The sequence below is a fragment of the Garra rufa genome, chromosome 20 (assembly GCF_049309525.1).
Source record: "Garra rufa chromosome 20, GarRuf1.0, whole genome shotgun sequence".
Lineage (NCBI taxonomy): Eukaryota > Metazoa > Chordata > Actinopteri > Cypriniformes > Cyprinidae > Garra > Garra rufa.
Genome location: NC_133380.1, coordinates 16,636,471 through 16,661,006, shown reverse-complemented (window position 1 = coordinate 16,661,006; position 24,536 = coordinate 16,636,471). Strand labels below are relative to the sequence as shown.

The 24,536-nt window shown below is 39.6% G+C and overlaps 1 protein-coding gene across 1 annotated transcript in view; it reads right to left on the bottom strand.

The window, feature by feature from the left end:
- The window catches only part of LOC141293254 (ski oncogene-like), a 35,476-nt gene extending 15,587 nt beyond the window's left edge, over positions 1-19,889 (bottom strand). Inside the window, exon 1 of the mRNA XM_073825288.1 lies at positions 18,783-19,889. Coding sequence (XP_073681389.1) covers positions 18,783-19,679 — 897 coding nt within the window. The 5' untranslated portion in view covers positions 19,680-19,889. The remainder of the gene's footprint in view (positions 1-18,782) is intronic.
- Between the last annotated feature and the right edge of the window lie 4,647 nt (positions 19,890-24,536).

Here is a 24,536-nt window from a genome sequence, read left to right as displayed (position 1 = left end):
TCCTCCCTCTGCCCTGGCCTGTGTCTGCTCCACAGGACTAATGCATTTTGCAGACAGCCTAGAGACTTAAAGAGACATAAACCGCATTTTTCCTCCCTGAATCACTGCTGTTGATGTAACCACTAACTCAGAACAGAGATCATTATTTCCAGCCGTTTATTCGAAATCTCCCGCTCTCGCGCTCATACTTATTACTCTTTTCCTCTCTTGGAACTTGGGAGACCTCGACATGACACGGAAAAGTGAGGGAGAGACAGCCTGAAATATGTTAAGAGCCTCTCAATAAATCTCAGGCCAAACGCTCGAACCGCACCGCCCTCCGAACGCGTCTTTCATGTGCAACTCACCAGCCTGGAGAAGCTCCTGTCAAGTGCAATCAGAGGTCCTGGCGTCAAATGCATTTGAAGTCATTATTATGATAATTATAAGGGGCAAATCCAATAGGCATGATCAGACAGCGCTGGATCAGAGCAGATCCAGCTGTTGGGAGTTTGGGATGTACACTTCTGCCCGTAAATCAACAGAGATTACATTACTGCTGTCTGCTGGGCAGGGAATAATGATGGATCTGAATGCTAAATGCATCAGTCTGGGAGACAAAAGCTGCGTGCGGGATACATAGTGAAGTGGGAAGTGCCGTCTGTCTCCAGCAGACTGCCTTTTAGGAAGCACTGGCGCTGTAAATATGGGCACTTTGGTTTTGCATGTGCACTAACATGCTCCAGGTATCACCACAGTTGAGATACAGTAGCGCAAAAAAAGATATCATTTACTCACCCTCATGACATTCCAAGTTTAAATTAAAATCTATAAAAAAAAATTGTTTTTTTTGTGAACACAGTGAAAGCCCCATTGGCTTTTATTTTTTAAACAGCAAGAATACTTTAAAATATCTTCTTTTGTGGTCTGCAGAAGAAAAAGTCATAAAGGTTTGGAACGACACGAGGGTGAGTAAGTGACAGAAGTTTCTTTGTTGTGTGAGCTATCCTTAAAAAAAAAACTCAAACTCAAACCAAGGTCTCACCTGCTAGCAGTGGGCGTCTAAGGATTTGAGCAGATTTAACCGCAAATGTCTAACACAGTGTCTACCATCTGAGCTGTGAGACAGCATGGAGCCAGGCGCCCTAGTGAAGTAGAGCAGAATACCACAGCCAGGAAATAATTAAAAATTCAATGGGCTTGAGTGACACAGAAACCTTCAAGGGCGTGCCTGCCAAACACAGTTTTTACTCTTCCACCGTCAGCATTTTTCGCCCTCCGAAGAGGATGCTGAAGCGAGTGGGGGCCATAAAGAGACTGGAAACTCAACCACGCAGAGATACACTAGATGGAAATGAGACAGGAAACAAAAACAAGGCGAAGAAGTTGGAAGAAGGTCATTGTGCTTCCGACTGAATTTCTTAATGAAAAAATACAGGATCAAATTTGTCTTTACGCCCTCTCAGTTAACTGATATTTACGAGAGGGCATTGTTACTTGAGCTGCCCAAGGTGTTAAAGTCGGTTCAGCCTCTGCGGAGGATATAATTTCTGAAGGAATCCGGACTTGATCAGACCTGAAAAGCCCAATGAGCAAAGCACGCAAGATAGGATTGTAAAACGAAAGAAAATCAGACAGGAATTTAGGCATTCCACAACCATTTTCATGAATTTTTGTATATTACTTCTGTCTCATTATTATTCTGTTCCATGTTAGTGGGGCTGTTTGAAGTTTCAGAGTGAATTGATGAGGCACATGATGACGCATATCGACACAAAACTCATTCGTTGACTCACCAGGGTCCAACTTCGCGCCATCTGTGTGAATCACGTCTGCTGTCCTGCCTTGTAAAATTCAGACACATGCAAAAGATGCCTGCATAAAAACTGCTTCCCACCAAATAAAGCTCCAAGGTATTTTAAAGGGGAGAAAGGCAATGAACTTCTGACCTGCAATAGAGGGCTGTGGAGGAAGCTGAGGAGCTTGGGGGCATCCAGAGTGCCTTGCCATGTCTCACCCGGCAAGGCCGTAAAAAAGCCCCTAAAACTCCAACTTCCAAGCCTTTTATGGCTGCCAGATGGTGGGGGAGTCTGTGTGCCCCTGGACCCCTTGTCTCTGGACTTGTCTCCAGCTCCAGTAAATCCCAGCTGACCTCGGTGAACTGACATTCACTCTCTATCTAGCTATATATCTATCAGAATAGCTATCTATTGATCTGTTTATTCTATCTGTCTATCTATCTAAAATTCTTTCTTCACTGTCTACATCCAGGTCAAGCTGAATTTACAAGTGCAAGATCACCATTAAAAAAAAACACACAAATCAATCAATCAATCAATAATTTTCTCTGCTAGTTATCAATTCGAGAGATTAGCTGCTTCCCCAACCCCCAAAAACAACAACTGCCATCAGCTCCACCCTCTTACCTCAGCTGCCATTGCTTTTATTTTCTCTGGTGATAGGAGGCTTGTGTTGTTGTTTATGTCCTGTAATTCAACCTGACCTCCCTACAACCCCGGCAGGGGCTTCCTGGGCCATTAGGGGTGCTGGGACTGTGGGCAATTGAAGTGATAGAGGTTAACACTCTCCTCATTAAGCTGACAGGGCTGCTGTAAAACACAGAGGACCGAACCACTCCTTTTCACACCGTCCCAATAACATCAAATGGCGTCAGCTGGGTCTGTTTTGAAGCTATGTGTATTAGCTGAAACAACCTGAGGTGACCTGTCAATCTTTAAGACGAATCAGCTGTTTCAAGACATAAGCGTGGGCCAAACTCTTTCTGATCTAGCAGGGTTTGATACAAGCATTTGACCAGTTTAATCAGCAACATCTGACCAAAGGCAACCAAAGAGACTCATTATCCATGCACTTCCATGCATTCTTGAAAATCCCCTTGGGCTTTAATATGCATAAATATGATTACCAACAGCATGTGCCCTCAGCCTGATCCCTAATCTGCTTTCTAAATTCTTCAAATGTTTGAGCTTAAGTCACTTTCGTATTTTTACAGGCTAGCTCTCATTTGGCGTCTCTCTCCGCCACGGACAGAAAACTCCATATTCATGAGCAGCTTTAATTGAAAGAAGGGAGGGGAGCCCTAAATTTGCTTTTTGTGTCAGCCAGCAGGGACAAATGCAGCTTCAGCACATTTTCTTCATATTCTCTGGTGGAAAAGAAGGAGAGAGACATGAAAGGAGGAGAGGACGAAAGAAAAGAGAGATTGCAGACACTGAACCGGCGGTGCTAAAAGAGCGGAAATCATACATAAAGGCCGGTCTGAATCTCTGACTCTAAATAAAGATGCAGTCCTTCCAAAAGACACCTCGTTGGCCCATTTTCAGTAAAAATCAGACGGGGAGGTTGTTTGCATTCCAGGAAATGTCTCCCACTTTCTGCATATGCAGCACTTGGTTTCCTCGCTGAATGCTGAACACTTCAGCGGCCACAGCTGTCTCAGGTTTTTGCAGTGAGGCCTTCTGCAAGCAAAGCGCAGCCAAGGCTTGTCAGGAATTTCAATGAAAATACAGTGTTATAAATGACCTTGAAAAACTGGTTTTAAAAAATAACAACGTGGGGAAGCGAAAACCTACTTCGAAATCTGCTCTGGTGGGTTTCTTTCATGAAACGATTCATTAGCGCTCCATAGAGTTGTTATTTTTTTCTGTAGCACGTATGTGATTTTGTAATAGCCATGAACGGTCTTGTTAACAGACATTGGTAAAACAGCATAAAAAACTGAACCCCACTAAAGTGGCCTGTAACAACCCCTCCTAGCTGTGCATGTCCCTGGCAGTTCCCCTCATAAGGTTTCACTTTCCTCATAGGATGAAAATGACCTCAGCACAGTAAAAGCAGACAAGGACTGCTCACCAGATGTGAGCAGAGAGAAAACGGAGAGAGGAGGGAGTGCAGAAGAAAGAGAGAGTGAGAGGAAGAGAGACAGAGAGAGTGCAAAAAACATTTGCCTGAAGAATTTACGGCCAACCCCAGAGGAGTCCTTTGATTAAGGGTTCAAGTGGAGTTGCAGGGGTTTCTGGGATATCTCAGGAGCACTTATGCAGCGGTGGGGCTGGTTAAGGGAAGAAAGAGACAGCGACAGCCAGAAAGAAAAAACGCACTCCCCACTGTACCTCCAAACCAGCAGGTTCGCCCTCAAACATGCAGACCCCCCTATAAGCAAATGCCAGTGTCATTCCACACCCCTGTGCACCTGCCAGGCACACAAAGGGCCACTTCCTCCCACTGTCTCTGGCCAAGGCCCCTGATCCCATTTAATGCAGCCTGCACCACAACAAAGGTTGATAAATTAGGGAGAAGGCTTGATGATAGGGTGACTAATCCTTTTGGAAAGACTAATTCTATCAGTGGCCCGTACAGTTAGGACCGGCTAAAACGTGTGAATTGAGCAGCATGCGTAGCTGCGGATTTGTCAGAGTGGCCGTTTCGCAGAAATGCCTTCATGGCCGTTTTACTGCGGTTGTAATTCATGCTTGCAGGGTTTGACCCAGACATTCCTTTCCTATCATACCCATCTAAGTTTTTATATGTATGTCCTGCGGTATGAACTTACATAAGACTCCAGACAGAGCTAAACTTGTTTTTGCCCATGAGAGTACACAGACAGGCCCTGCAGAAAAATACATGGCTGAAAATGGCTCACATACCCAATTATGCATGCATATTGCATATTGATAGTACTACTACTAAGAATAAAATTATTATTAAAACACTATCTTTAAGGAATATTTAGCAGAAAAATTATTTACCAGAACTTATGCTATTGATTATTAAAATGTAATGAAACTATTCAAATGGAATCCAAAAAATCTATGGAAAACACAGAATTTGGTAAAAATAAAAATCAATTTCATAAAAAAAATCTAAGGTATTTCATAGGGCCTTTAAAATATAAACATTTAATAAATTGCTGTATAACAGTGTACGTTTTACGATTTCAATTAATTAGACATGCATTTTGATTAATATCTTTTAATTTAACCATTAAAACAGAGTGTAGAAAAATGTAAACTGAAAAAAAAAAAAAAGAATCTGGGAAAAAAATATGATGGATTTTGAAAGACTGTAATTATATTATATTATATTATATTATATTATTACAGAAAAAAGCCTCTTGGATACCTCACATGGCAACTGGTCATGAATGTATCACCTCCCCAATGCATGCTGAGCGAATCTTTTACAAGCTGACTTCACGTCTACCGCACATCAAAGCTCTGTGCGTCAGTCCAGTCACACCGTAATCTCACATTCCTCACTTCATTCACACTCAGCCTCTTCAGCTTTTGCATGCACTGCCTCCTCCTAACCAAGTTCCCAAACAATCAAAGCCTCCCGTTGTGCCGAAGACCAGGTGAGATGATGACTCCACCAGGAGACAGCCGCAGACGAGCATACAAGACCGCTATAAGGCGAAGCCAATTAAGCCGATGCTGCCTTAAGGTACAGTGATTACCCCGTTTATAATGATAAGCCCTAAAGCAGCTTGGATTTTTATAAGAGAGGCTGTAAGCTAGCAGCCAGCTTTCTGTCCTTCTTGACCACTATAGTCCCCAATTTAAAACACAGGCCTGATAATAGCTGGGTCATTATGGGATCAGAAGCTCCCTATTTCAGGCTGCTCTGCTCTGGCCTGCCTAGGCTCAGGCTGCCCATGTCTGTGGTCACTGGCGCACTATAAATAAAAGCAGACGCCGGGTATAGGCACGCTATCACATTGCCCTACAAGCCAGAGAGAGAGGGAGGAAAGACACCCCAGCCAGAAAATTTTCAGCAGGCGTTACTCCAGTCCTCAGTGTCACATGATCCTTCAAAAGTTGTTATAATATGCTGATTTGCTGCTCAAAAACATTATCAAATGTTCAAAACAGTTTTCAGGATTCCTGATGTCATTTTTGATTCATTTAATGCATAAAACCTACATAAAAACCTTGGATTAGTCTGTTTCATAGTATTGGCTTCACCAAAAATTTCTATATTTTTAATATCCAGAATCTGCTGAGCTGACTGTCCCTCCCTTGTGCATGTCCCGCTCGCTGCAGAGACAGAACGAGAGAGAGACAGACAGAGAGAATGGACGGATTAGAAGGAGAGAGAAAGAAGCCAAGGCAGAGCACAACTGAGTAATTGAGGGTGACATGTCTGTAACAACACATCAGGCTGTTTGAATAAAGCTCCTTCCTAAGAGAAATGGAGAGAATAGAGAAAGAGAGCGAAGCGATGGAACAGATGCTTGGAATTAGAGTAGCCAGTGAGGGGGTGTCATCCGCAAAAAAAAGAAAAAGAAAGTGGCAGCAGTTTTGATACTGGATAAATAGTCCCACACAAGCTTGCTGTGCTGTATAGAGCGAGGAGGCAGCCGTGCTGAATGCGTTTGATATGGGCTCTCGCTCCAGGCCTCGGCGTCGCATAGCTAAAGGCTCCAATAGCAGAAATTTAGTACGTGTTTAACAGCACACCACATTTTATTGTGCTTCGCTAGCATTTAATACCTGATCTCCTGTGCCAAGCAGAAATCTGGCACACACTCAAGCCACTGGGGGAGATGGCTTACAAGAGGTCTGCTTGTTGGTGCCACTGAGGAACATAAAAGAACGAGTTTCCTTCTCCCTTCTGTATCCGTTTTGCAGTTTTTTTTCATCGGCTTTTTGCCTTTTAACTTACTGGAAAGTAGAGTAACAAGAAAAGCAGGTTAAACAGAAGAATCACAAAGAACAGATGTCTTCATATTGTAAGCATGTGTACTGTCCTCTGCACCATGGATCCTGAGTTTTTGTTAAAAATAGAAAATGACTGTTAAGGGATAGTTCACTCAAAAATGAAAATTCTGTCATTACTTACTAACCCTCATGTCGTTACAAACCTGTAAGACCTTTGTTCATCTTCGGAATACAAATTAAGGTATTTTGGATTGAATCCAAGAACTTTCTGAACCTTCATAGACAGCAATGCAACCACATTTTCAAGGCCCAGAAATGTAGTAAGGATATTGTTAAAATAGTCCATGTGACATTAGTGGTTCAAACTGTAGTTTTATGAAGCTATGAGAAAACATTTTGTGCACAATCAACTATTTTAACAAATGTCCAGTACCTTTTTGGGCTGTCCGATTAATCAAAGATATCTTAATTTGTGTTACAAAGATAAGTGAAAGTCTCACGGGTTTGGAACAACATGAGGCTGAGTAATTAATGACAGAATTTACATTTTTGTGTGAACTGACCCTTTAAAGAGAACTTCTGAAGGCAGTGCTGGTCGTTCGTTCAATGAAATGACAATTGGAGTGAAGCCTAAATCTAAATGAATCTGAATTCAATATAAATCCGATTGATTCTCAATGCAGATTCAGTGAATCACAAATCAAACTCATTCAGTTTGATTCATTGTCACTGCCTCTGGTGACCTTGAGAACCAAAACAATTAAATTCATGATTCATGAATCAGACTGATTCAGTTCTTGAAGGCACTGCGTCAGAGAATCACTAGAGTGGAGAAGTTATTATTGAGTAATAACACTCTGAAAAATGCTGGGTTTACAACAACCCAGTGCTGGGTGAAATATGGACAAACCCAGCGGTTGGATCAAATGTTTAACACAACCTTCAGGTTAGTTTTATTTAACTCAACTATCGCTGAAAGATTACCATATTTCTTAAACCCAAAATATGTTAAATAAATGAACATTTATGAATAAATTGAATAAAAAAATAACCAAATATAAAACCTTTTATATGTTGCTTTTTAATAAATGTTCACCGTTTGATTATTGCTGTTGCCTCTAGTAATTATGTGTCTAACTTTTAAATTTACAACCTATTTTGGGTTAATTTTAAGCAAGCCATATAGGAATTTTGAAACAATAGTTGAGTTAAATAAACTACCCAGAAGGTCAGGTTAAACACTCAACCCAAAACAACCCGATCTCTGGGTTTGTCCATATTTTACCCAGTGCTGTGTTGTATTTAACCCAGCATTTTTTAAAGTGAACTTAAATTTTGGCCTTGAATGTTTTAGAAGAATAAGATTATAGCAGTGATATGCATATAAATGTATGGTTTTAAGGCCTGTTCACACCAACAGTGATAACTATAAAGTTTTAGTAATAGTACTAATTCTATAAGAAAAAGTGAAGTTCACAACATAGCTATAACGATAATAACACAAAGCAATGATAAAATCAGAACATTTTTTTTCCAGCTGATGAACGACAAAAACATTGACAGTCAATCATAATCCACAGGTTCAAGAATTAAAGCGACAGACAACAAAACTGTAGCGTATGCTTACAATGAACAAAAAAAAAATGCTAATATAGTAGTTTCAGTACCCATTGGTTGTCACTGCAAGAATTTATTATTTTCAGGTAAACTATCCCTTTAAGTAACTGTAGACTCACTGCATGTATTGTGCTTAATTAAATAGATGATTTTCACTGACTAAACATGGTACTTGATAGCATTAGCTGGATGCAGACAGACAAGCAATTTGATATTATATGAAAGCAGAGGAACTTTCCGTTTTTGAGAACGCCATCTTGCCGAGCGTTCCAGAAGCATTTCTGAAACACCATGTTGTGGTGGACCATCGCAGCGAGTGGAAAATGGAGGCCCTGCCAGCTGTCTGAGGGCTGGAGGAGTGAATCAGCCTTTCTGGAAAAATCTGAATGTGCCTCATAACCCAAAGCCTCAAACACAGGGAGGGCAAACGCAGGAAAACCTCCATCCTTGCACCACCCAGAGAGCAGGAGAGAGAGAGAGAGAGAGAGGGAGAGACAGACTCACACTCATCCGAAGCCGAGAGGCATAGGGAAATGGAGGTTATGGATCAGGTCATCCTGACATCATCATTTCTAGTTTTTTTTGCAAGGCTGGGAGAGAGCCTTGTATTCCTCAGTAACACAATCGCTACGAGAAGGCCTGGATACGAGTGTTGCAGAGACTTGTTTGTGTATGTGTTAAAGAGAGGAAAGTGTATGCGTGTGTGAGAGAGAAAGACAGGCAGAGTGAGCAGTGAGTGAGCGAGCATGAGAGAGCTGGCACGCTCTCCTCAGCCCACCAGCCAGGAAGCATCAAGTTCTTATTTAGCACAGGAAGAGCAGCTTTGCTTAGCAACTACGCTGACTCTCCAATCACAGAAGTTTTCTGAATAATGCTGCTTGGACGTGGAGCGAGAGCCGTCTGCGTGCCTCTGAGGAGTGAACGAGAGGCCACGGGCTGCTTAAAAACACAAAATCCCGCTTTTCATAAACGGCCCAGACAGTTCACGTAAAAAACAGGAGCTTTTTTCCTTCGCCTAGAAAAGAACTTTCAACGTGTGGTTTAGAAATCCCAGCTTGTTCATTATTTAATTACACTGCCAATATTTTATATTTAAAGGAACGGTTTACCTGAGAGTGAAAATTCATTATTTACTCAACCTCATGTTGTTGCAAACCCAAAGGACTTTCTTGCTTCCACAAAACATAAACAGAGAAAAATCTGAATAATGTACAATTAAAATGAATAGAGACCAGCACTTTCAAGTTTAAAAAGATGCAAAAGCACAATATTCCAAGTCTTCTAAATAAACTCACGTTGTGTTTACTACTAATTTTACTTTCCAGTCAGCTATTTATTGGATCACAGCGTCAGAACAGGGCTGGGAAAAATTGACTTCTCAATTTTAATAGATTCTCGGTTTTATGAAACAATATTGATTCTTAAAGGAGTAGTTCGCTTCCAGAACAAAAATTTACAGATAATGTACTCACACCCTTGTCATCCAAGATGTTCATGTCTTTCTTTCTTCAGTCGTAAAGAAATTATGTTTGAGGAAAACATTTCAGAAATTCTCTCCATATAATGGACTTCTATGGTGCCCCCAAGTTTGAGCATTCAAAATGCAGTTTAAATGCAACTTCAAAAGGCTCTAAATGATCCCAGCCGCTGAAAAAGGGTCTTATCTAGCAAAACAATTGGTTATTTTGGGTATACAATTTACAATTTAGATACTTTTTAACCGCAAACGCTCGTCTTGGTCTAGCCCTGCGTAAACTGTGTGTATTCCTGTTTATGACAGTTAGGGTATGTCATATATACTAAAAAAAAAAAACATCAGTCAGCTAGAAATATGAACTCTAGAGAGGAGCATTTTACTTAATATATGCACCATATAAAATGTTCATTATAATTTTTAACTGTTCATGAATGTTTAATTTATGTTTAATAAATCTGTCAAGTTTTCTTCCTTGAGAAAAAGGAAATCCTTGGCATGTACTGTAACCTGCTATATATCCAAAACAATTAATATCGAATCGGAAATCGAATCATGAAATTTGTGTCAAAACCCAGCCCTAGTTAGAACCAGATCAGACTAATTCACAATAGAAGAACTCAGGCTGGTTTTGGCCAAAAAATTAAATAAACCACTGAATCACTAATATGACATTGCTACTTTTATCACGAACAAAGGCAAGGGCCAACAATGATATTTTAATTGAATTCTGACTTACATTTGAGACTGTTTTCTACACAAAGGTATCGAATTACTTCAAAAGACTTGAAATATAGTGCAAGAGTTGTATAGTTTATTTTTAACGGTACTTCTGTGGTGCATTTTAATCATTATGGAGCTTGACAGACCTAATCACTTATTATACTGTAAAGAGAGGCCAAGATATTAAATATTTCAACTTTTATGCGAAGCAGAAGAAAGTTAGCTTGGAAAGACATGAGGGTGAGTAAATAATGGAGAGATTTTCATTTGTATTCTTTTTAAGGCCTCAGAGGGAAGCAGAGATTGGACAGGAACCATAGAGGGGGGAGCAAGTTCGGGAAACAGAGCAAGCGGATGGATTTGAACTCACTTCACCTACACAGCACAATAAGTCATGTGCAGTAACTTGACCACAGCTTTGACATTAATTGCTACTATTAATAGTATAAAATGATTATAAACATTTTAAAATGCTTTAATACTGCTTGGGTAAAATATTGATTCATCCTTATTACCGATGCAGAATACCCTGTGTCCATCCATGACGTGCATGGATGTGACCAAGCAACAGTGGTTCATGTGCACTTAATGCATTTTGAACATGTAAAGAAAACAACTTCATTTCAGATTCATGAGCTTATCCTCGTGGTAGGTTTGGGGGTGGTCAGTGGGAGGTTTGTAGGCGAGAGCAACATGCCAGTTTGTCATATGGCACACGCACGCAGACCAAAGCTGCAACATCCCACAGACAGACCCTGAGGAAACATCTATACCACACAGTCCTCACCCTTCTCCGAGCAGCTCTAACACAAGTCGACAGCTGTAGGAAGTAAACGCACTTAAGTATGTCTCAGAACACCAGAGCCTTTCAGCAGCGGTTTAGTATTTATGTAAAAAGTAATTTCAAATAATCACTGTAGGCAAAACACAATGCGAGAATATGCAATGGGTTGTTTGGATTCCTCACCATTTCTTTTGGCTGGTGCATATCTGTAACTCGACCGCATTCAGATCAGGAATAGACTTTTTTTAATATTTCTAATTTGTTCTGGCCGGGCCAAGAAATAATTGAAATTCCAAGTAGATAAAAAAATGCATCCTCCAGCTCACAAGGGTGGATCAGGGAAGGCATAGAATGTTGTACAAGGATGTGCATCTAATGAGGAAAGGACGAGAGATACAACACTAAATTAAAGCTACATTTAAGCCATTTCCGTCGGAATGAAACTTCGTCTGAGTGGACTTCGCAGAGCAGTTGCGGATTAGCAGACTTGCAAGGGGCTCAATTAAGGCGCTGGGTTTCTTGCACAGTGGCAGCTGTGTACTTCAGGATTTTCCATCTCCAGAGCAGATGGGTTGCCATATTAATCATGAAGCTGATGATCGCTATCGACTAAGGGGCCTGATCTGAGAAACTGATCATAAAACAACACCACCATCATTCTGCCATCTGTTCCCACAGACTGGTGGCAGTGCCAGCCTGCGCAACTCTAAACCTTAACCAATGGCGTCATCAGACATCATACAGACTTACTCACAAAACAGGCGCCTGGTTTAGTGACATTCATGGTTAACTGCATCTCTATTAAAGATCAATATTGTTGTGGCACCAAACCAACACTACACTATAACCTTGGAACACAAAAGTAGAAAAATCTAAATAATGTGCAATTAGAATGCATTGGGACCAGAGCTTTTATATTTGAAGGGTTTACACAAAAATGAAAATTCTGTCATTATTACTCGCTCTCATGTTGTTCCAAACCTGTAAGACCTTCGTTTTTCTTCGGAACACATTAAGATATTTCTGATGAAATACAACAGCTATCTGCCCCTCCATAGACAGCAAGGGTCCTTCCACGTAATTTTATCAAGCTATGAGAATGCCTTTTGTGCGCAAAAAACTAAAATAACTTCAATCCTAGCACCATTTTGGAGAGGTTCAGCATGTAAACACATGCTGCTGATGTAGAACACGCATACACCATGCTTCGTTTACGTTTAAAGGAAAGCGTGTGCATGTGGAGACTTGGACTTAATCAAAAATATCTTAATTTGTGTTCCAAAGATGAAGGTCTGAACTTTTTCGAACTCGCACAGAAGACGTGATTGAGGCGTATATTGAGGATTCACTGCAATTGAATCGGCCAATTCACGTCTTTCTATTCATGTTTTTGGATTGACTTTGTGTGTAATTTACTCGTGCGAATAATTCAATTTGCTTTTGGTGTGAACATACCATACATTATCTGATGGGAACAGACCAAAACATATAATATTAACTATAGTCGAATTTAAGAAACCAGATCAGTCTAAATCACAAAAGAATATTTCAGACTGGTCTTGTGAACAAACTCAGGTCCAGTTTCACAAACAGGGCTTAGACTAAACCAGGATTAGGCCATAGTTCAATTAGTACATTTAGGTCATTTTATAAACGTGCTTAACAAAACCATTACTGCTGTGCATCTTCAGACAAAACAAAGGCACTGATATATTTTAAGATCAGTCAATGCAAGTTTCTTTCAGTTGAAACAGCTCACACTTTCGTTTTAGTCTAGGACTAGGTTTAAGCCTTGTCTGTGAAACCAGTAGTCAATTTGTTCACAAATCTGATACAAATTACTACTCATCTCATAAACATGGTATGGAGGGCAAGAGCAGATATTAAGGTTTTTAGTGAACTGCAACTCACATTTAAGTCTGTTCTTCACAAAAAGGTATCAAACGACGTTGGAAGAGAGTTGTAAGTAGGGGTGGGCGATTTGGTAAAAATATCATATCACGATTTTTTCAAGAAATATCACGATTCACGATTTTATCACGATTCTTTGTCATGTTGGTTTTACTTTTTTACAAGCTGTCTGAGTAGTACAGCCAAATAAATTTTTCTATTTTAAAACCAAAACCTTACAAGGTAACAAAATATAAAATAAAAAGAATGGCAGATATTTAAGCCAAAGTGGGCGAAGACAAAAAAATCTTTGTCATTATTTTCTTTGTTTTTAAAAAATAAGAACAAACATGTTACAAATACAAATACTATACAAATAAAACAAACATTGCTTTAATTTTCAGGTACAGTCCATGTATTTATCAGTAGCATTCAAGAAATTTAATTAACAAATATAAAAATAAAACACTATATACATTATATACATAAATTATACATAGAAGCAAAATTTAAAGCAACTGTATTGAAGTTCTTCAGTCAAGAGCAGTGAGTGATTTTCCTTTGTGTTTTGTTTTATTTATATCATCACCCAAAAATGACAATTCTGTCATCATTTACTCACTCTCGCATTTTTTAAGCATAAAACATGCTGAACATAAAACTTATTTTGAATAATGTGGGTAACCAAACAGTTGCTGGGTCCCCAGTTACTTCCATATATTTTATTTATTTATTTTAAGTCAGTGGGGACCAGCTACTGTTACCCACATTCTTCAAAATATCTTCTTTTGTGTTAAGCACAAGAAAAAAATTAATAGAGATTTAGGACATGTGAGTGAAAACATTTTTGGGTGTACTGTCCCTTTAATGACAATCGACAGCATCTTTAGCTCTGTCGCAGAGCTGCACGCATCTATACAGGCGCGCATCCGTTTTTCTCTTAACTGTTTACTTTCACTTTAGACAACCGACTGTGTTTATATGTAATCCTTGCGTGTTTTTGACAGTATAAGCAAATTAACCGCCAAAGATAGCTCAGTTTAGTAATCAGGTGCTGTTTGACAGGCTTTTAGCGCACGTGCTTCAGGTTTACGCGCTCATGAAGCGCATGCCAGAACAGCGCGCGGACCAAATGGCGTTATTTTACCGGCAAGACTTTGAAGCACATTCAAATAATGTACTTTTGTGATCGCGAATATGAATAAGTGCAGTGTCCCGTGAGTGAATGTACAGTATATTAAGACGGAGGCACACTGTAGCACGATACTACGATATTTATTCAAAAGCAGATCGTGGAGACATTTTAATCGTCCACGATCAAAAATCGTCATATCGCACACCCCTAGTTGTAAGGACCATTTTTTGGTCATTCTAAAACTTGACAGCCCCATTAATTTATTATACTGTAAAGATTGGTCTGGATATTCAGTGCCAGCCTATGCAACTCTAAACCTTAACCAATGCCATCATCAAGCGGACTTACTCGCAAAACAGATGCTTATTTAGTGACGTTCGATCAATATTGTGCTACCAAATCAACACCACAGTGGATGCATTTCATGTTGGCAGCAGACACAGACAAAAGCCTACAGACTCATTACCATGGAGGCATTGGTCGTGGAACGGGCACCAAAACGTAGCCAGAGACACAATAAGAGGTGACGGCTTGAGTAACAAAGCTGTCGGGAACAAAAGAGGCAGCAGGTCTTCACCCCTAGCATCAGCCAGAAGAGAGATCCAGCTGACGCCCTTTAAACAAGAGGTCACGCGGCAGAGAATAGAGGGCACAACCTCTAAGAGCCCCTGACCACCCCCTCACCTCCATCCCCCCAGGGAGGGGATGAGACAGCATCTCTTGGGGACTGTTAAGCCATCAAGCCTCCCTTTTAAAATTCAGAGAATAGGCGTCCGAAAGTGGATTTTGACTCAGCTAAGTCAAACCCCATGCAGCCAATGTTGTTTGAGCATCTGATTCAGAACAGCGGGGGTTGTTTGCCGGCCGACGTGATGTGGTACGGACTACGGATGACTGGCCTGACTGCGCTGGATGAATAAGTAGCACTTGCTGTGTTTGGGTGGAGGGGGGGTTGGGACAAGCGGATAGAATTGTTGGCAGTCTGGATGCAGAGCAAGGGGCAGCGCGGCTGGTGGGACGCATCGCGGGCCGCAACGGCGAGGTCAGCAGACAGATGGGAATGGAAATGAGTAGGCCGTGCGCTCATTTTAATCTTTTCCCCACAGCTGATCCAGGCATTATAAATGCAAACTCGCACGCACACGGCGACCTCCATCCCCCAGGCGTGCGCATTTATTATGGCTGCGGCCACCTTGGGTCGGACACTCAGTTGATTGGTTTGGTCTCAGGTTGGGAGTCATCTGTAATTTGATAAAGTGAGCGAGCAGAAAAAAAAGGAGTTTGATATCCCCCCATTTTAAAGCTCCGCGGCCCCTCTGCGTCCAATTTATTACACAACACTATTCTCACTGGAGTCTTACTTCATTTCTGGCAGGACAATGCACATGCACTTGAAATATGTGGTTTAAGGGAAAGTTGAAACTCCAAATAAAACAACACGACACAACATTATATGCAGTAACAACTCGTTCAAGATTATTAGAACTGGAGCAAAACACCAATTCGGTCTTGGAGGAAAAAGCAAAAACAGTTTCACAACCATTAAATAGCTTCAAATAAGTAATATAATGATAAAACAACATAATACAATAAAGATAAATGTAAAAAAAAATTATAAACAAGTTATAATAAACTTTATAATTAATTAAAAACATTGGGTGAACTGATTTCAACTTTAGATATAAATGGTAAAACAAAATTGACAACTATTAAAAAGCTTTATATAAACAAAATAATAGTGAAATTATGAAATGTGACCTTGGATCACAAAATTATTTGGTAACTAGTCGTAAGTAGCACTGGTATATTTGTAGCAACAGCCAACAAAACATTGTATAGCTCAAAATTTTTGATTTTTCTTTTATGCCAAAAATCATTAGGATATTAAGTAAAGATCACATTGCATGAAAATATTGTGTCAATTTCCTACCATAAATACATCAAAACTTAATTTTTGATTAGTAATATGCATTTCTAAGAACTTAATTTGAACTTTAAAGGCGATATTCTCAAGATTTAGATTTTTTTGCACCCTCAGAATCCAGATTTTCAAACAGTTGTCAGTCAAATACTGTCCTATCATAACAAACCATACATCAAGGGAAAGCTTATATATTCACCGTTCAGATGTATAAACCTCAATTTCAGAAAATTGACCCTTATGGCTGTTTTTGTGGTCCAAGGTCACTATTATTATATAAACATTAATACACAGTTTTATTATTATTATTTTTTTTAAATGTTTAATTTTTTTTATATATATATTTAATATAACATAAAAAGAGGGTAAACTGATGAGGCAATTTTTATATGATTCCGTAAAAACTGGGTAAAAAACAGACACTAAGGCAAAAAGTAATTTGATGGGATGTTTTTCTACCTATTTATTTGCAATGTATTATCTGACTTTTATCAAACAACCATCTGTCCAGCTGAAGAACCAACGGACGAACACGATTGGCTGGGCAGTGTGAAAGGAGAGGGGGTGGGGTTGTTGGTTGACTGGCTTTGGAGGGAGGTCACATGTCATGGCCCTTTGACGGCACGTCAAGGCCCTGGCGGATGGGGCGACAGATTCTTAATGAGAACTCGCCACCCTCTCCCCTGCGATCTACCCCAATACATCAGCCAGTCCAGACAAAGTCTGGATGCAGTTTTAAATAAATGCAGCTCTGAGATATTCCACTCTTAGATAAAAAATAAAGCAAACTCTGTGTGCTCTGTACTGCTGTGAAGTAGTACATTACATAAAAATCCTGAGGATTCAGAAACCTTATAACCATGGCGACCAGTCTCTCATCAAAGTAATATTTGGAAACAGCCATTTTGTAAAAAAAAAAAAAAAAAAAACAACAATCTCTGCAAGAGACAACAAAAGGCAAATATTGTCAGTGAAACTAAAAAGTTAGAAGTTTAATTATAAAAATATAAGGAAAAAATAAATCAATGTCTCAGCTGAGCTGAAGTTAGGTGAAAAGTTTTTTTTTTTTTTTCTTTAATACAGGTCTGCCGGTACACGGCTCCCCATGGACCCAACCAGCTTGCAAACTGGGACACCTCTGACAATGAACCATATAGAAAGCGCACAAAATTCACCTTTCTGGATACATTACAGCTACTGTACTGTTAGGACAGACCATAGCATCATGGTGAAATGTGCTTACTGTACAATTTAAACAAATCTAGGACACACATATATCAATATCAATAACTGGACAAAAAAAAAAGTTTCTTTAGCCTAACCAGACGCAAGGCACTGTAAACTAGCCACTCAGCTTCCATGTGACAAAAAGCAGCCAACACTTTTCCCATAGAGAAGCGGTCGTTAAATATAAATGACGCTGCATTTCTGAAATGTGCCATGTCTCTCACATTTCCCACAGTAATGAAACTGCATTTGCCACACCATGCATCCCAAGCCTGCCGAAGTGACACCATGGTAACACATACATATATGTGTGTAGACCCATTAGCACGATCACACTCAACAGCTGCTGCGTAGAGGGAGCAGCCAACCCGAGTCTCCCGTGCTTTTGTCCACTCGCCGTGTCTCTGACCCTGGCGTGGAGCCTGATCAGACAGTGGGAGACCCAAGGGCAGCGCTGACCCTACACCAACTGCTTTTTGGAGAGTGACCTCAACTCCAACCTGCCCCCCACCCAAAACACATACAAAACAATGTCCTACACAGCACTCTTATCCTTCTCCTCCTCCTCCACTACTGGCTTCCCCAAGCCTCCCCATCTATCTCTGGCTCCCATAAAATACATAATTGAGGCTCCATTTGTCATATGCAGATGACCCAGAGTGCATCCAGAGGCACAAAACAAATGCGCTCGGGGGGTTGGTTGGGGGCAGGACACTGGCTGGCTGTGCACCTTCATTTCAATACACTGAAAGATAGCAACCGATTATGATATTACGTAATAATAACAAATGCACTATAGTGGTTTTCAACTGGTCTGTTATGATTTTGAAAAGTAAGGATATAATGCATAAAATGTTCATATTATTTGTTTCTTATGAAGGATGTGAATCAAATTAAACCCCAAATGAACTATATGCCAACATAGAAAGGTTGTGACATTTAAAAACAACAGCCAAAACAACTCAAGAAACAGAAAAAATGACAGACTACCATAAATAGTTTGTGTGTGTGTTTTGTACAATGTAGATGAAGAGAAATATGTTTGACATTAAACATTTGTGTTTGATTTGGCACAATTAACAATTCTGACACAGTCACTATGTCATATCCAGTGTAAAATCTGAGTTTTGAAACAACTAGTTGAGATCCACAGCTTATAGGACTTTCTGAGGTGGCACCAGGTGTACTAGGTGTATGATATGATCAAGGACAAACAGGAAGATTAATATAAAACTAAATACAATACATGAAATGAAACACACTGTCATTTTAATAATACATATTTGGGAGTAAACTAGCCATAATTCTGGAGTACTAGGTGATTTCAGTGCATTTTCAATGGATAAGCTCACCTTGTAAGATGTCTTGTGCTTTTTCCCCAGGTCAAATTTTCCCTTTAACTCATTGAGGAGCTGCTGCAGTGTGCTGCTCTCCTCTTTGTCACTATAGTCTTGATCCAAAAGAATATAAGCCCTCCAGTTGGACGAATCGAAGCCCCAGTGACAGGTTCTGTTCTCCAGTCTTTTGTGACTGTGCACCACGAACTTATGGGTCGGGAACATGAACCTGCAGTCCAAGCACTGTATGCACGCCGCGTTGGGGCTCGTGTAGAGCTCTGGCACGAACAGGCCCTTGCACTTCCCGAAGCATTCGTGGTAAACTTTAAAGCTCTTCTCCGTTCTCTCCAGCTCGATGGAGCACGACAACTCTTTGTCGGCGTGCGGTGGGAACGTGCCGCCGTAGATGAGGGCATTGCAGAGGCGCTCGGCGTCCGTCTGGGTGATGAGTCCGCATGAGGGGGCCGAGAAGGGCAGGATGCCCATAACTTTGAGGATCTCCAGCTGGTCCGCCGTGCACCTGGAGCAGTAGATGTGGAGGTCGTCGCACACCGAGTTGATCTGCTGTAGAGAAAAGTCTCGCAGGACGCTGTTGAGGATCTGCGGCAGGCAGAGGCGCTTCTCGCCGCCCACCACAAAGCACGAAATAGTCTCCCGCTCCAGGACCGTCTCGCACCTCTCGGTGGAGCGGTCGGACGGGATAAAGAGGGGCCCCGGCATGACCGGAGGCGTCTGAGCGGGGAGGTTCACGATCACCTCGGCGCTCTTACCGTCCTTCTTGAACAGCATGTCCTGCTGCCACCGGGCCGAGAAGGCTGCCGGTCCGCCGAGGGAGCTCATGGAACTCAAGTGAAACTGCTTGAGAGTTTGCTGAAGTCCTGGATGCGGCTGAAAGCTGGAAGGTGCCTCCATGTTTAAACCTGGGCAGTCGGATCACAACAGATTCGGTGAATGGAAACGGAAAGAGTCGCAACAGTCCATGTCAGTTCGGAAAGCGTAAAACACCGCCTTGTAATCCATTCAACTGCTTCATGTTCAAATCTTAAGTCGTACCAGAAAGAACCAGAGTTCCGAGCGACGACAAAATCCTCCCGAAAGTGTAAAGTTTTCAACGAAATGTAATTCTCAATTCGTCTGTAATCACAGACCCGGCGCAACTCACGGGCAAAATGTGTGCCTTGTGTAAAGCTCGTCGGCGCAGTTGCCTCCGCTTTACTATGAGAGTGTGCGAGTCTCTCTCTCTCTCTCTCTCTCTCTCTCTCTCTCTCTCTCTCTCTCTCACACACACACACACACACTCCCTCTCTCTCTCAGTGTTTGTTTGTGTCTGGTTCAGTCATTGAATCCCGGCCAAGAATGTGACTGACTCCCCGGGCTGGCTGTTCCATGAAAATTTCTCCCTCCCCCCGCAGCCTGAGCAGCTGCAAAAGCGGGAACACAAACTACACGTAGAGCCACTGCTGCGGAGCAGCGGGAGGAGGAGGTGCGGGAGAGGTGGAGTTTACTCACAGCGGCTATAGTAACTTTCATTAACAAACTTTAAAGGTCATTAACATTACATGAATAGCAGAGCAGTAGTTATGCACATTTGAATATGAAAACATACGAATCAAAGTATCGCGACACTGATAGCTACATTAAATCTCAGAACTGGTTTGTTTTGACCGCCTTAATAACCTACATTATTCCGCTTATTACAAGTTTATTAACCAAATAGACAAATGGTTGACTGCGTAAAACATTGACATGGAATGTTGATTTAAAGTAAGTTAGGCTCACCAAGAAAACCATTACAACACTGTACTGTTATTAAAATGTCATTATTATGAGAACAGAGCTGCGGGTAGATTACAAATTGTAATCCATTACTGATTCCAAATTACATTACAAAAATTGTAGTTAGTAACATAATCCATTACACATTTTAGGTCATAGGCTATAATCAGACTACTTTTAGATTAACTTGCTTATCACATTGATTTAAAAAGGATAATCTTGAACCATATTGACATAAAAATACAACAGTGCATTAAACATTATATTTTGTCAAGGTTTCCTAAGGGTTTGTGAATGAACTGTAGGGGGTTTATGAGTGTAATAAGCTAATAATTAAATCATAAAAATATTAAATTAAAATAAATAATTTTAAAATCAATCAAAATAAACTTACTAAAAAATGAAATATTTTATTTATTTATCTGCATGTTATGTGATCATTAACCAATGTCAGAGAATCAATGAACATGCAAATGTGATAATTATTTAAAACAAATATTTTAAAATACTTCAAGTATATTATCTGAGAAAGGATCAGATGACAAAAAAAGCTGAAAAAGTGAATTTGTGCATTTTAATGTGTTTGAAAGACAAAAGCCTTCCAAAGACAGAAATGCAGTTAAAGGATAACTGTTGCCAAAATGCAACCTGGGCTGTTTGTTTTTTTACTGTAAACGAGACAAACTTATATCTAAAAGCATAATTACGACAAACGAGCCATTTTTGAGATTGACCGTGATGTCGTTTTGTGGTCAGTGGCCGGTGAATGGGAGTACTAGGGGCATACATTTGAGCGCATCAAAATCGATATTTTTACAACACTAAGAAGGCTCGACACACCATGACACTTTGCTCGAAGTATCGCCTGGGTCTCTACACATGAACTCCAGCATTGAGAACATTGTGTACACACAGTTTACTAAAAAGAAAGGTTTTGAACAACTCACTTACACTGTTTGGGTTTCCGCTCGCGGCCGTCTTGCCAGTAAAGAGGTGTCGATCTCCGTATACGAATGAATGGACTCCATAGGACGAAATATTAGGCTTATATGAGGCTCTTTTTACAACTAGAAGTTTAATATTGTTTTTCACTTGCGACAAAACAACAAATTAGCCGTGCATTTCAATGGAAATATGCTTTAGGAGCTATCCATCCTCGCACTCGGAGATCGACATGGCAAGACGGCCGCGAGCGGAAACTCAAAACAGTGAAAGTGAGTTGTTCAAAACCTTTCTTTTTAGTAAACTGTGTGTACACGAACAATGTTCTCAATGCTGGAGTTCATGTGTAGAGACCCAGGCGATACTTCGAGCAAAGTGTCATGGTGTGTCAAGCCTTCTTAGTGTTGTAAAAATATTGATTTTGATGCGCTCAAATGTATGCCCCTAGTACTCCCATTCACCGGCCATTGACCACAAAACGAAATCACGGTCAATCTCAAAAACGGCTCGTTTGTCGTAATTATGCTTTTAGATATAAGTTTGTCTCGTTTACAGTAAAAAAAACAACAACCCAGGTTGCATTTTGGCAACAGTTATCCTTTAACCTACAAGTGATAACTCAAATAAAAATCAACGTGTTAATCAGTAGTTGATGAAGTTTTGAAAAATTTACTAAACTTGAAACGATTTGATTGCCATAAAGACTGGTCTTTGTGTCCACAAAACTGGAAGACTTCTGAATGTATACAAGCAGTAGGCTATTTTAGAAAGGAAAAGTAAAATATGAAAGAGAAATTAGGGAGAATCAATAAATTAGAAATAATGAATTGCTATTGTGTAAATAATATAAAAAATCCAGATTACATGTAATCAGTTACTGCCCAGCTCTAAATGAGAATAATACATTACAGATTGCCATAGGCCTATATTAAATCTAATTATGGACTACAACTAATAATCATTATAATGCCACAACTAATTACTGTTCAAGTGTTAATCAATCAGAAAAAAATAGTCTACATTAAATAGAAATGTACAACTGAAAGAACAGTAAAGAACAGTAATGTTGCCAAAAAAGAAGAAATAAAATAAAATAAATGGTTTATTTCTCTCTATTCATCAAAATCATGAAAAGATGTATTACGGTTTCCACGAAAATATTAAGCAGCACTGTTTTCAACATTGATAATAATGTTACTCAAGCAGCAAATCAGCATATTAAAATCATTTCTGAAAGAAATCTGACACTGAAGACTAGAGTAATGACTGTTAAAAAAAACCCATATGTACCATCAAAGTAAATTACACCTTAAAAATATATTAAAATAGTAATGTCATTAGTAATGATATTCAGTGTGAAATTGCTTAATTCGAATCATTTTTGGACAAAAATCAAGTTATGACAAACTCGACTCAATCCAAAAAACATTGTAATTTTTATCTCAAAATGTCATTATGAAAAATGTTGTAAAATGTAAGAGCACAGTTTAGCAAAGCCATAACTCATACTCATTTGTTTAGATTGGGTGATATTGTAACAGCTTAATTTTCTTTTCATGGAACTTTGAAAATCGCTAGCATTTGCCTAATGGTTCATTTTGGCACATACGCCTGAAGTGGGGTTGCTTGAAATTCAACCCTCAGTTCAGTCAACGTTCTGTGAAATCCTGGTTCATGAAATGATTGATTGAATATGTTAAGCTCTTGGGGGCAACTCATGAATGTAGTTTCATTTGGCTTCAAATACCTGTCATAATACAGACCCCTAGGTTTCACTCCACACACAGGGTGATGTCTGAAACGTGAGAGAAAAAGTAAGTTGAGGGAAGATTGGGAAAATATCCATATGATGATAAATAAAGAAGAAAATATCATCCGAGTTGGACTACAATTACATTTTCAACTGAGAAAAGATAAATAATAACTGTGTTCTGTTGTTTAAAGAAATCACTCAACCAAAAATGTAAACTTTCATCATTGACTCACCTCCATGTCGTACATCGTACAAATTGAAAGGCCTAAATGATTCTATTCAGTGTCAAACAACAGCCGTTAAAAGTTACAGCAGGAAAAGTGCAATGCAACTTAATGTTGTTTGTACGATTCTCAGCCACTAGGTGGCGCTACAAATCAGCATACATTATTTCTCAACTTGGGGAACCATAAAGATGAACAAACATAGATTTAAACAATTTTATTACGCCCCACAAGAAATAAATAAAGTACAGAGCTTTTTAAAAATATTGACTGTAGCAATTACACAATCGTACTCCTTTTGTCACAATTAAATCTATAGCAAAGCCACCTTTTTCCAAGATTCTGAACCCTAATGAAAAGATTAAATTAGACAATAATTCAAAGGTGCCACATGCGAAGGCAATTTTTAGCTCACATACAAAATGACATCAACAAGACCTTATTCATATTTTCATTATTCTTCAGCATGATGGCTTGTTTGTTCCATCAAACTGCAGTTAGCTCAGCTTTAAAATACTCATTTCCACTTCAGTAATTAAATGTTGAGCTTCCCAAGAAACTAAAGTCCCCAAAGGTGCATTTTCATTTGTTATCCAGACCCTTCTTTTTATATCACTTCTTAGAATTTCAAAATACAGCAGAGTTTGTTCTCAAATAACATTAAGTATTCCTATGAGTTGTGAGAATACTTGTAATTCCATTCCATTTCAATACGTTTAATCTTTGCACCTTTAAAATACAGTGAGCAATACATTTAGAAAACAATACGCCAACAGACAGTGACATGTTAACAAACACAGTGAAAAATAGTGAAAGAAAATTGCATTAATTGGATTAATTTTAGTGGTTCTGAATAAATTAGTTGGAATTAAATCTATTGTATAAATTATTTCCATCCCTGCATATTATGGCCACAACAGCACAATATCTGGTTCAATGTAGTAAAAAAATTAAGCTGAAAAACTAGAACATTCGGATTTAAAACCATTTTAAAATCCTTTCCAAAAAAATGGTTTTGAGTAATAGCGTTTGACATTTCCAACATCGTTATTCTTTAATAAGAATTTGTTTTGT